The 12,621-nt window shown below is 47.0% G+C and overlaps 1 protein-coding gene across 12 annotated transcripts in view; it reads left to right on the top strand.

The window, feature by feature from the left end:
• Positions 1 to 12,621, top strand: part of LOC116571373 (formin-like protein 5) — an 18,778-nt gene extending 6,157 nt beyond the window's left edge. For 5 of the 12 annotated variants that reach the window (XR_004277861.1, XR_004277863.1, XR_004277864.1 and 2 more), the window contains 3 exons: positions 5,395 to 5,424; positions 7,091 to 7,378; positions 11,977 to 12,562. Coding sequence is in view for 5 of the 12 variants with exons in the window: in XM_032309217.1 (XP_032165108.1) it covers positions 5,395 to 5,424; positions 7,338 to 7,378; positions 7,543 to 7,598 (127 nt within the window). In the remaining 7 variants the exon portion in view is untranslated. Of the gene's footprint in view, positions 1 to 3,483; positions 3,810 to 5,394; positions 5,425 to 7,090; positions 7,979 to 11,976; positions 12,563 to 12,598 lie in introns of those variants that run through there. The other 7 variants (XR_004277859.1, XR_004277865.1, XM_032309211.1 and 4 more) reach the window with 7 other exon arrangements.

Genomic DNA, 12,621 nt, shown 5'->3' with positions numbered 1-12,621 from the left:
CCCAGCACACCCAGGTGCTATGGAGGAGGAGAGAGACGTGCTGAGAGGGGCAGAGGCCCTGGTGGGGAGCTGCCCTGGGGAGAAGGGGCTCCAGAATGTTCCAGCCAGGTGACTTAGCTGGAGGCCAGAGACAGGTAGGAAAGGCACCTTCATCCTGGGATTTTTAAAACCAGCTGAATCAGGACAATGTTCAAGGCTAGCCTTGCATACTTTATATTTTTAAAAATAATTGTTATATTCTTTTCCCATTAAACCCTAGTAGATGAGTTTTGCAAGTTGAACATTCTGGAGATCTGTTGCACAACACTGTGAATATACTGAATGCTCCTGAACTGTATGCTTTAAAATAGTGAAGATGGTACATTTTATGTTGTGCCCTTTTTTTGAACCACAATTTTAAAAAAGGGTGGGGTGGTAATAGGCAAGCTTCACAAAAGTTGGAAAAAACTGAAAAGTAAACAAAAAACAAAATCCAACCCCCCAAAACCATTAATTAATTAATTAACATTTGGATGCATTTCCTGAAGGTCTTTTTTTTTTTTAATTAACGTATAGTGTAATATTAGTATCAGGTGTAGGATTTAGTGATTTCTCACCTCATACAGCAGCCAATGCTCATCACAAGGGCCCTCCTTAATCCCCATCACCCACCTCCTCCCTTCCAGGAACCCGTCCTGGCAGTCTTATTCTACAACCAGTTTTCTTAAACTTAATTAGTTTCCTGTGGCGTGTGGGCTTTGAAACCCTGAACTTTGAAAGCGTATCTTTTTCACATTTGTATGGTGCTCCATAAGAACCATCCTTTTTTTTTTTTTTTTGAGATTTTATTTATTTATTTGACAGAGACAGAGACAGCGAGAGCGAGGGAAGTGAGAGAAGGAGAAGCAGGTTTCCCGCTCAGCAGGGAGCCCGATGATGGGCTCGATCCCAGGACCCTGGGACCATGACCTGAGCCGAAGGCAGACACTTAAGGACTGAGCCACCCAGGCGCCCCCATAAAGACCATCCTTAGCGAAGGCACAGCATTTTATAGAGTATTCTAATTATTTCCTTCTGTTTGGCTATCCCCATTGTTCCCAGTTTCCAGCTACTGTCAATAATGCTTCAACAAACATCTTTGTAAGTGAAATGTTTTTGAACTTAGAACTGAAGATTCATCCCTAAAAGTGGAATCACTGGAGCAAACACTATGATTCAAAGGATTTCGATCTGCATTGTTAGCCCTCTTTCCAGAAGAGAGGCAGAGAGGAGCAGTGTAGGAAAGAGCTCATTGCAATCTGAGGCTGAGAATCTTTTTGAAGAGGGAGAGCCTCACCAACCCCCAGACCTCCTCTCCTGGTCTCTGGATGCCTGGAATTCTTTGAGAGAGAGACAAAGCTTGTGCTTTTCCCTTAAAGAAGAAATACCTTAGAGGCTCAGCTGGCAGGGGCTTGAGGTCTGGTGTGTGTGTGAATGAAGATATGGGGCCCTGCCCTGATTAGTTGGAGGTGGCCCCTGGGAGGCCCCCAGCCTGTCCCTGAGAAAGGAAAGGACACTTCTGCCACCTCTACCTGGAGTCAGCCCTAACATGATGGGAGTCACTCCAATGAAATTCTGTGTACCCCACCGGGCCACTTCACTCGCACCCGTCCTATGGGAACCACCCCTGACAGTTTCATGTGCAAAGAGTTCCCTGTCCCTTTCTACGTGACTTCTGCAGTATCCTCCTTGGGAATGTTAGAGCAGAAAACTGTCCCGCTAATAAAGTGTGGTGGCTAGGATTGGTGCCTTGTGGAGCTTTGAGATTGGACAGAATAAATTTAGTTTCTGCTCTGCCACCTGGGAAAATGGGGGGTATAACTCCAGGCTTATCCGATTGTTGGGCAGATGATGTACTGGGGATGTAAAGGTCTTTACTTTTGATGAGAAGGTTGCCCAAGAGCAGGCACTCAGCACGTTTGTCTTCAAGTACGTACCATATAAACGCATTATTCTCTCAGTTCTAGAACTGCATATGACAACTTTGTTTGGTTGCAGTCATAGGGCTGTAAAAAATTTATGTTAAATGAAACAGAAATCGATTTAAGTGACTGTGTGATTTAGAAGGTTGTGTGTGTGTGAGAGAGAGAGAAAGAGAAATACTTAATTACCTATTTATTTTTAAAATTTAAATTCAATTGATTTACATATAGTGCATAATTAGTTTCAGAGGTAGAGTACAGTGATTCATCTGTCGTATATAACACCCAGTGCTCAGTACATCACGTGCCCTCATTAAGGCCCATCACCCAGTTACCCCCACCCCTCCAGCAACCCTCAGTTTGTTTCCTATGAGTAAAAGTCTCTTAGGATTTGTCTCCCTCTCTGATTTCGTCTTGTATTATTTTTCCCTCCCTTTCCCTACGATCCTCTGTTTTGTTTCTTAAATTCCACATATGAGTGAGATCATATGATAATTGTCTTTCTCTGACTTATTTCGCTGGGCTTAATACCATCTAGTTCCATCTACATCATTGCAAACGGCAAGATTTCATTTTCTGATGGCTGAGTAATATTCCACTGTGTGTGTGTATAAATATTACATCTTCTTTATCCATTCATCTATCGACGGACATCTGGACATCTGGGCTCTTTCCATAGTTCGGCTCTTGAGGACATTGTTGCTATAAACATTGGGGTGCAGGTACCCCTTCAGATAACTACATTTGTATCTTTGGGGTAAATACCCAGTAGTGCGATTGCTGGGTCATAGGGTAGCTCTATTTTTTCAACTTTTTGAGGAATCGCCATGCTGTTTTCCAGACTGGCAGCACCACCTTGAATTCCCACCAACAGTGTAGGAGGGTTCCCCTTTCTCCACATTCTTGGCAACATCTGTTGTTTCCTGACTTGTTAATTTTAGCCATTCTGACTGGTGTAAGGTAGTATATCATTGTGGTTTTGATTTGTATTTCCCTGATGCTGAGTGATGTGGAGCACTTTTTCATGTGTCTCTTGGCCATCTGGATGTCTTCTTTGCAGAAATGTCTGTTCATGTCCTCTCCCATTTCTTGATTGGATTATTTGTTCTTTGGGTGTCAAGTTTGAGAAGTTCTTTATAGATCTTGGATACTAGCCCTTTATCTCACATGTCATCTACAAATATCTTTTCCTATTCTGTCGGTTCTCTTCTGGCTTTGTTGACTGTTTCTCTTGCTGTAATATTCTTCTTGATGAAGATTCTTCATTTTTCTTGATGAAGTCCCAATAGTTCATTTTTGCCTTTGTTTCCCTTGCCTTTAGAGACGTCTCTAGCAAGAAGTTGCTGTGGCTGAATTCATAGAGGTTGCTGCCTATGTTCTCCTCTAGGATTTTTTTTTTTTTAAGATTTTATGTATTTATTAGAGAGAGCACAGCAGGGGGTGCGGCAGGCAGAGGGAGAAGCAGTCTCCCCACTGGGCAAGGAGCCTGATGCAGGATTTGATCCCAGGACTCTGGGATCGTGGCCCAAGCCAAAGGCAGACGCCCAACCAACTGAGCCACCCAGGTGCCCCTCTCCTCTAGGATTTTGATTGATTCCTGTCATCAAACAAATATTTACCTCATTGATGAACAGTAAGTGTTCAGTTTTATCTGTTAGGGAAGAGAATGGAGAAGGCAGGAAGAGGACAAAAAGGAAGAGAGAGACCTCCATGCGTAAAAGGAAAAGGAGAAATATAGAGAAGACCCGCCATGTGTTCCCACAGATGGATCTGCCCCTGGGGTTAGCGCCCATGCCTGTTTCTCTGGCACTCTCCCTCTGCCTTGCTGGATCGGCTCTCTGGCAGGGCCTGGGGGATCAAAGCTCCAAGGTCAGAGCCACCTCAGTCTGTTCTGTCTGGTTCTGTCGTAGGATGCTATTTTGAGTGTTGATGATTCATTGATGTATTCATCCTTTTCTTCAACAAACGTTGAGTGTTTACTAAATCCAAAACACTGGGCTACGACTGATTAGAATTGTCATCAAGTTTTAGTAACCTCTGCAACAAATAAGAAAAAGAAACAATTATAATAACTTGATATGCTGGGAATAAATAGTGATTGCCATCATTATTACTATTAAATGACTTGGAAACATTTTTTTTTTCATGTTAATATTAAGGAAGAAAGTGATGGAAGTTGAATGAATGAGTCTGCTCGTAAGTGTGCGAGGAAGGGCAGTTATATGGGAACCATCAGGGAAGGAGAATTTCAATGGGACTTATTTGCACAGGCAGAGCGGACCCCCTCCCCACACTCTCCCTGCGCTGCCCCAGGAAAGTGCAAGAATAATCGACTAGATGCCCAGGACCCAAAGGGACTGTGTTAATGAGATTTAGGATCTCCCAACAAGGCTGGGAAGCCCCAGCAGTGAGGGTGACCACATGATGCTTCCAACCCTCCGGGTACTACATCCCAGTTAATGTGCACCACATCCCAGGAACCAGGGTTTCCTGGGGACCTCTTGCGACCCCCGCCTTCTCCTCCTGAGGTCTACGGGAGTTGCTAGCATCTTGTTCGTGATGAATCCAATGAGCGTTTGCATGCCTGCCAGGATACATTTTTTTGTGTGTGACAGAAATCTTATAGGTCTGAACTTGTGTCCATTGACTTTTAGAAAGAAGATCTAATTTAATTTATTGCTGCCCTGAACTTTGACCCTTGGTTCCTGCCATGGAACTTTATCTCCCTGTGACTTGGACTCTGCGGTGGGTCCCCCAGCCCGAGCCTCCTGAGGACCTGGAGACTCTCCCCATGCAGCTTCCTGGTCCTTCTTGCTTCCTGCTCCTCTCAGCATCATCTCTACCTGTATCTTCTGCCTGGAACTCTGGCAATCTGCTCCATCCACCTTTGGGACTTCTTTTTTCCTTTTTTTTTTTTTTAATTTTATTTATTTATTTGACAGAGAGAGACACAGCAAGAGAGGGAACATAAGCAGGGGGAATTGGAGAGGGAGAAGCAGGCTCCCTGCTGAGCAGAGAGCCCAATGCGGGGCTCGATGCCAGGACCCCTGGGATCATGACCTGAACCGAAAGCAGACGCCTAATCACTAAGCCACCCAGGCGTCCCCACCTTTGGGACTTCTGCCTGTTGCCTCTGTCAGAGCCCCTCAGGCCACATCCTCGCCTCCTCCTGGCATGTGTCAGCTGGCCTCTCCCTGCCCTGGGACGTGTCTGAGACGTTTGGACCTGTTCATCCCTTCTCCAGCCCTTCCTATCACTCACTGAGCTGTTATGTAATGAAACAATGCCAGGAAAACCAGTTAAAGCTCTGCTATACTTTCCCAACTAAAAGCACAAATGGGACTGTTGGGGCTTTTGCTATTTACCCCTGTGGCTTGGATTAAATTAAGTTATGTGCATCACCCCCCTCCTCAGGTTGGAATAATTAGTTGATGTCCTCTTTTTCTGGTCCTAGATTCCCATTGGACATGACATTGCCACACAGGTAAGTCAGCATTGAACTTCCAGTCTGCCCCAACCCCGGTATCATGCACTTGGTCTCCATGATCATATTCTCCAGGTGTCCCACATTTAGAATTCTTCCCTCCTGGACCAGACTGTAAATTCCCAAGGTTAGAGACTAGATGTCCTTTATGCAGCACTCAGCACACGGCCCACTAGGCACCTGCATCCAGTAAATGATTGGAAATGAAGAAAGTAGAATGCAAGAAAATTTGCAGTGCAGAGGGCTTCCCCTTCCTAAAGGGAGGGCCCAGAATATCATAATGGGAAATGAGGAAAAATTTAGCCTTGCCTTCCTGAACAAAGATGTGTCCACCAGGGTTTTCTGAGAATTAAGTGTAAATTCAGACGGCATTTTAAAAGCAGAGTCAGAATGGTTTACAACTGATTATGATCAACTGTGCCTCGTTCTCTGCCCCACCTACTCCCCGGGCTAGTTAGGGACTGAGTTTTCATCTTAGCTGTGGACGTAGCCCTGGGTGCTTCTGCAGGTGTTGGGGGGGGAGGGCATCTGGGAAGGCAGGGAACAAGCCCCGAGGCCGCTGCTCTGGGGCTCTGGAGTGGGGCGGGTCTTTCCACCTGGCAGGCTTGCTGGGAGCACCTGACGTAACAGACCTGGAGATGCCCGCAGACCTGAAAGTGCCAGACCAAAGCAATGTGACCTTCTCATCCTTTCTCCTCTGTAGTAAGAGACTGCTTTGGAGAGTTCAGCTCAGTTCAGACTGGGGGCCACCGCTCCCAGCTGTCTCAGCTGTCCTCAGGAATGTCGCGGCAGCCCCTCCCTCGCTTCTCAGCTGGCCTGGTGATTCAGAAAGCATCGCCCTCCACCCACCCGGACCTCTTATCTCCCAGTTCTTTAGCTTATCCCTCCTAAAATGTCTCTGTGACTCACTGCCCAATATAGGCTATAGGGCTCACTCGATCAGGAGAGATGAAGCCGTGTCTGGGGCCATGTCCACAGTGTTCCGAACAGGGAGCATCGTGCTTTAAGCAGCGTATCTCATTTAAGGCCGTCCTTCCCAAGGCAGGTCTTATTTGCTCTGCTACAGAGGAGGAAACCAAGACCGAGAGAGGCCACGTAACTTGTCGTGCCCTGTGACTCCTTCTTCAACTCTAACTGCTGCTTTTTCTTTCCTCCTTTTACATTTTGTTGTATAATAAGAGCCCTTAAAGTGAGATCTACCCTCTTAGCAAAGCATACACTCTATCATTATTTTTTCTTAAAGATTTTTATTTATTTATTTGACAGACAGAGATCACAAGGAGGCAGAGAGGCAGGCAGAGAGATTGGAGGAAGCAGGTTCCCCGCTGAGCAGAGCCGGATGCGGGGCTGGATCCCAGAACCCTGGGATCACGACCTGAGCCCAAGGCAGAGGCTTTAACTCACTGAGCCACCCAGGCACCCCTGCACTCTATCATTATGACCATAGATACAAGGTTGCACAGCAGATGTCTAGAACTTCCTCATCTTGCTCAACTGAAACTTTATGTCTGCTGATGAGTAACTCCCCATTGCCTAGATCCTAGCTTCTTAAACAAGAAATGGGTTTGGATCTCTGCTGGCATAATGCAACAGTGTTTCAGCTGCAATAGAATTGGCTGGAAACTGATGAAACAGGAAGACCTCTTTTGTCTGGTGTTTATTCCAGGGAGAACTGGGGGTCACAAGGCTTTCCTGGAGAGTGAGATCGTCTCCCTGCCCTTCCTGTTCATCCTCCCTGGGCGAGAGGCTGCGCTCACCCACCAGAGAGACACACTGAGCGCCAGCCTCTGCTTCAAACGGAGGCCATGCCTTGTCCCCTCTCTCATCTGGCTTCCACTCAACAGAGCAGCTGGAGAAGTGGCACCTCAAGGGCTCCCCAACTATTTTTATGTGGCCATCTGCCTTCTCGACAGGGCCTGGCAGGCAGCAACCCTCCCGAGGAATGCCACAGCAGGTGGGTGACGCCCAGACAGCTGCGGATGCCCAGCCCTGCCCTTGACTGTTGTTCTGGGGACGCTGGAATTGTGGCGCAAGGATATCAGGAGGAAAAAGGAAGCCTTTTTCATGTCGTGGCTGGGGCGTGATGTGGCTGCCCTTCTGTTCTTTTTCCATTTCTAGAACAAGCTAAGGGCAGTTCTGCCCTGCCACCACCGGGACCCAGGTGGCAGGGCTGAATGGGGAGCACAGTGTGGGGGGCAGCAACACGGGCCACCTGCAGACCTCAGTGCCATCAGAGGAGACAGCACAGTAAGGAGGCTCTGCAGAGGGGAATGTACTCAGTGTAAGCCTCAGGCTTTAGCTGTAATAAGACCCCGGAGTGTCCCTGCAGCCCACCCTGCCTGAAAGCTGAACCTGGGGCCACATGGGGGCAGGTGGGGATTTTCTCCAGAAGCGTGGATTGGCCGGGGACCATGGTCAGATCTGTGGTTAGTGAAGGGCTTCCTCACTCATAGTTCCGGGGAGTGGAGGAAGCATTAAAAATCTATCAATAGGGGTGCCTGGGTGGGTCAATTGTTAAACGTCTGCCTTTGGCTTGGGTCATGATCCCTGGGTCCTGGAATCAACACCCGCATCCGGCTCCCTGCTCTGCAGAAAGCCTGCTTCTCCCTCTGCCCACTCCACCTGCTTGTATTCTCTCTCTCGCTGTGTCTCTGTCAAATAAATAAATAAAATCTTTTTAAAAAAATCAATCAATAAAAATCCTTTTGGCAATACAGAAACTTTTAAAATATGCAAATTATACATAAGATGCTGAACCCAAGTCACATGGAAGCATTTCTTAAAGAAACCTTGACTGTCCACTTCTTTCCTGAGAAAAGAAAGAAAAGGCTGTATTCCTGGCAGATTTGTAGTAAAGGCTTAATCTGCCTTTTCCAGGACGAAATGGGAAAATAAATGGGTCAGTATATTGAATTTCTGCTACGTCTTTCTTTCCCCTCAGTGTAAAAGACGTTTCCTTCCCAGGCATGCATGATGCCTGCTACCTGCCAAACCCCATTCCAGGTCCATGTGCTCCACCAACTGCAACAGCAGTTGGGCTCTTGGGGTTCAGGAAGAGGTGGATCAAGGCCTCTGGACTGGTACTGGTGGGACTTTGAGAAAGGCACTGAAATTCTAGATTTTAGGCTTCCTCATCTGCAGGGTAATCATGATAATGAGCATCTTAATCACTATTTCGTAATGATAAAAACATTAAAAAATTTATAGAATGAAGCGCGTGGGTGGTTCAGTCGTTAATCGTCTGCCTTCGGCTCAGGTCATGATCCCAGGGTCCTGGGATCCAAACCCACGTAGGGCTCCCCGCTCTTCAGGAAACCTGTTCTTCCTCACCCTTGCCCCCTGCTTGTGTTCCCTCTCTCTGTGTGTCTCTCTCTATCAAATAAGTAAATAAAATCTTTTTTAAAAATGTAAAGAAGTTATGGGGGGGGCGGCACCTGGTTGGCTCAGTGGGTTAAGCCTCTGCCTTCAGCTCAGGTCATGCTCTCAGGGTCCTGGGATCGAGACCTGCATTGGGCTCTCTGCTCAGCAGGGAGCCTGCTTCTCCGTCTCTCTCTCTCTCTGCCTGCCTCTCTGCCTACTTGTGATCTCTTTCTCTGTCAAATAAATAAATAAAATCTTTAAAAAAAAAAAGTTATTTGGGGGTGGGGCACCTGAGTGGCTCAATAGGTTGGGTGACTGCCTTCAGCTCGGGTCATCCTCCCAGGGTCCTTGGTTAAAGTCCCATGTCTGGCTCCTTGCTCAGCAGGGAGCCTGCTTCTCTCTCTGCCTGCTACTCTGCCTGCTTGTGTGTGCTCTCTCTCTCTCAAATAAACAAAAAAAAATTCTTAAAAGAAAGAAAGAAAGAAGTTATTTGGAACATGACTGACCCATGATCAGAATCCTTGTGGGTGTCTAAAACTCCCCTCCTTTCAGGAGAGGTTGGACAACTGAACTGAATTTTTGCCCTCTCTGCGGCAAGGACTCTGGTTGCAAATGGCACATGGTCAGCGAGATGCTGGGGCGGGGTGGGCGCACTGGTTTGGAAGCAGAACTCTTCCTCTTGCTCCTGCTGCCCTGCAGCTCCCAGCAGACCCACTCGGACCCAGTGAGCGTGTCGAGGATCAGGGGCACCAGAGCTCAGGCAGCCCTGACTCCAGCCCCCCGCTGACGTGAGCACTTAATTCCCTGCGCGAGACCCTTCCATGCTGCAGCTGCCCAAGGTGGCTGTTGTTCCTGCTTTGAACCCTGTCCGCGATGGCGACTCAGAATGAAAGCGGGGTGTGGCAGTCAGGAGCGGCTACGGGAGCAGAGAGGGCCCCGACCCCACTGTCCCTGTGCTTGTCCTCTTGTTTCCATGAGGCTTGGTCTCTTGGGCATTTTAGGTGGCACCACGGATGCCGCTAGACCAGCCTGGGCCGGGCAACCGACAGGTGATTTTGGGTCTGGCAGCTCCATCCAGACATTGGAGAGCCCAGCACCAGCTGTTCCTCAAAGAACGATGTGTGTGTCTCACCCGAAGAGCAGGAAGGGGCGCTGTGCAGAGGGAAGGGGCCCCCGCCATGGCCAAGACAACCAAGACGAGCACGGACTCCGGCACCTGGGGGAGCCATTTGCTATTGCCGAGAGATGTCCACCATCGATGGCCGCAAAACACAGTGGCTTGAACAACAGGCATTTTTTTCTTTTCTTGTCCCTCCCCCCTCCCCACCCACCGACCTCTGCGTGTGGCTCCAGGCTGGGGGACAAGGGGAGCCCTGGACCACATGCCTCACTCTGGGGACCCTGCCAAAGGGGTCGTGGTTACTTGGTCGTGTTCTCATCTTGATCACCCTGAGAGGGCCCAGGGCAGGCCAGGCACGCACACTGAAGGCTTGGTGTGAAAATACCAAACCCACCATCATGGGGCCTCCCGAACCCAGCAAGACCCTCTGCCCCAGCAGGAAGCAAAATCTCATCTCCCCAGGAGCCTGAGAGACGAGTCAACTTTGAGAGGAGACGAGTCAACAATTCGAGGAAATTGTTGCTCATGTCTGATCAATTGAGTTCATTTGAGTGTCTGTTTTTGCTTTGTTTTTAAAGATTTTATTTGTTTATTTGACAGAGAGAGATCACAAGCAGGCGGAGAGGCAGGCAGAGAGGGGGGGGAAGCAGGCTCCCTGCTGAGCAGAAAGCCTGATGCGGGGCTCAATCCCAGGACCCTGAGATCATGACCTGAGCCTAAGGCAGAGGCCTAACCCACTGAGCCACCCAGGTGCCCCTGAGTGTCTGTTTTTATAAACTATTTTGCTCATTTGTGACCTGCCTTTGATATTTTTATTAGTATTTTTGTGATTTTTTCATGCTCTCAGGAACTATGTGTTTTCCTGCCATTATTTAGTAGAACCTTACTGTTTGTGTTTATATTAATATTTTCAGTCTGTTTTAGCCTTGTCTTATTCTTATAACATTGCTCTTGGGAAGGAAAAATAACATTATACCCATTTTACAGATGAAGAAATGAAGTCTGAGCAGTATCAGTTAACTCCGCTAAAGTCACCACAGCTGTTAAAATAAAAGAACTTGGAACTAGCACCTGCATTTTGTAGGCGTCTTCAAGAAAACATGTCTGTTTTGTAATATACATGTCGCCCATGTCCCCTCCTCTACCCTCCCACCTGTTTTTGGACACAGCCTTGGCATCCCTTGTGTATTAGTCAGCTCTGTTGCAGTAACAAACAACCACATGCTCAAAACCAAACCAAACCAAACCAAAACATGTTTGTTTGGCAACCACAGGGTGATATTAAAAAATGGCAGACAGGGGCACCTGGGTGGCTCAGTGGGTTAAAGCCTCTGCCTTCAGCTCAGGTCATGATCCCAGGGTTCTGGAATCGAGCCCCGCATCAGGCTCTCTGCTCAGGAGGGAGCCTGCTCCCCCCTCTCTCTCTGCCTGCCTCCCTGCCTACTTGTGATCTCTGTCTGTCAAATAAATAAATAAAATCTTTAAAAAAAAATGGCAGGCACTGGTACCATAAAATTTGACCCAATCAATCAAACTACAAAATGAAGGGCACCTGGGTGGCTCAGTAGGTTAAGCGCCCGACTTGATTTCAGCTCCAGTCATGATCTCAGGGTTGTGAGACTGTGCCCCAAGTCCAGCTCAAGCTTAGCACAGAGTCTGCTTAGGATCTTCTGCCTCTGCCTCCCCCCTCCCTCATGTACATACGGACTCTATGTCTCTCAAAGATAAAATTTTTTAAAAAATACAAAATAACATATTTTTATCCCTAGTTAAACAAAACTATATATTATAAGGGGTGCCTGGGTGACTCAGTTAAGCGTCTGCCTTTGGCTCAGGTCACGATCTGAGGGTCCTGGGATCGAGCCCCACTTCAGTTCCCTGCTCAGCGGGAAGACTACTTCCCCCTCTCTCTCTGCCTGTCACTCCCCCTGCTTGAGTTCATTCTCTGTCAAATAAATAAATAAAATCTTTTTTAAAAACCTATATATTATAAACTCCCAATCATGTGATATAAGTTGTAGCATAATTTGTTAAATCATTTTATTAATTTTGAATCACTTTTTGGTTTTTAGGAAATGTTCATGTGACCTCCCCATATGACTTGGTGACTGCTAGCTAAATGAAGCCATTGTCTGAGCGATGGTCTGACACAGAATGACATCGATAGACACTGGGTGTCTTGTATGGAGAATTGCTCTTCGCCTCAGTGTCATTTGCTCTTGGTGCTCAAGAGTGCCACAAAACCAACAGTAATTCCATTCAAAGGACTTCTAGACTTCTCTAACACTGCCTGAGATTTTGTACGGTATCTCCGTGATCAGCCAACCTGTGAAAAAACTCTTATTAGAATGCCGTTATTTAGTAAGTGCCTTCCTCTTGTTGATTTTTCCTTTTCAAGCCATGGAACATAATGCAATACCTTGAAATAATGTAAAACATTGTTCTATTTTTCGCTTTTGTCATCAAACTGCAAGTGTGTTGTGATATAATTTGTCAGACAAAATCAATGGGAAAAAAATAGTTTTCTCCTGGAGTTGGTGTTTCATTGTGTGTATCCACAAATGGTGTTTCCTCTGCCTCCATTTCAATAGTGTCTTCTCCTTCAAGCTTGGTATATTTTAAACATTTGATCAATTTTATAATTTATGGAATTAACTTGTTATTATTTTTTTAAGGTTTTTATTTATTTGACAGAGAGATAGAGAGCATGAGTAGAC

Source organism: Mustela erminea, chromosome 13 (assembly GCF_009829155.1).
Source record: "Mustela erminea isolate mMusErm1 chromosome 13, mMusErm1.Pri, whole genome shotgun sequence".
Classification (NCBI taxonomy): Eukaryota; Metazoa; Chordata; class Mammalia; order Carnivora; family Mustelidae; genus Mustela; species Mustela erminea.
The sequence above is the reverse complement of the archived record's forward strand: the minus strand, read 5'-3'. Positions and strand labels throughout refer to the sequence as shown.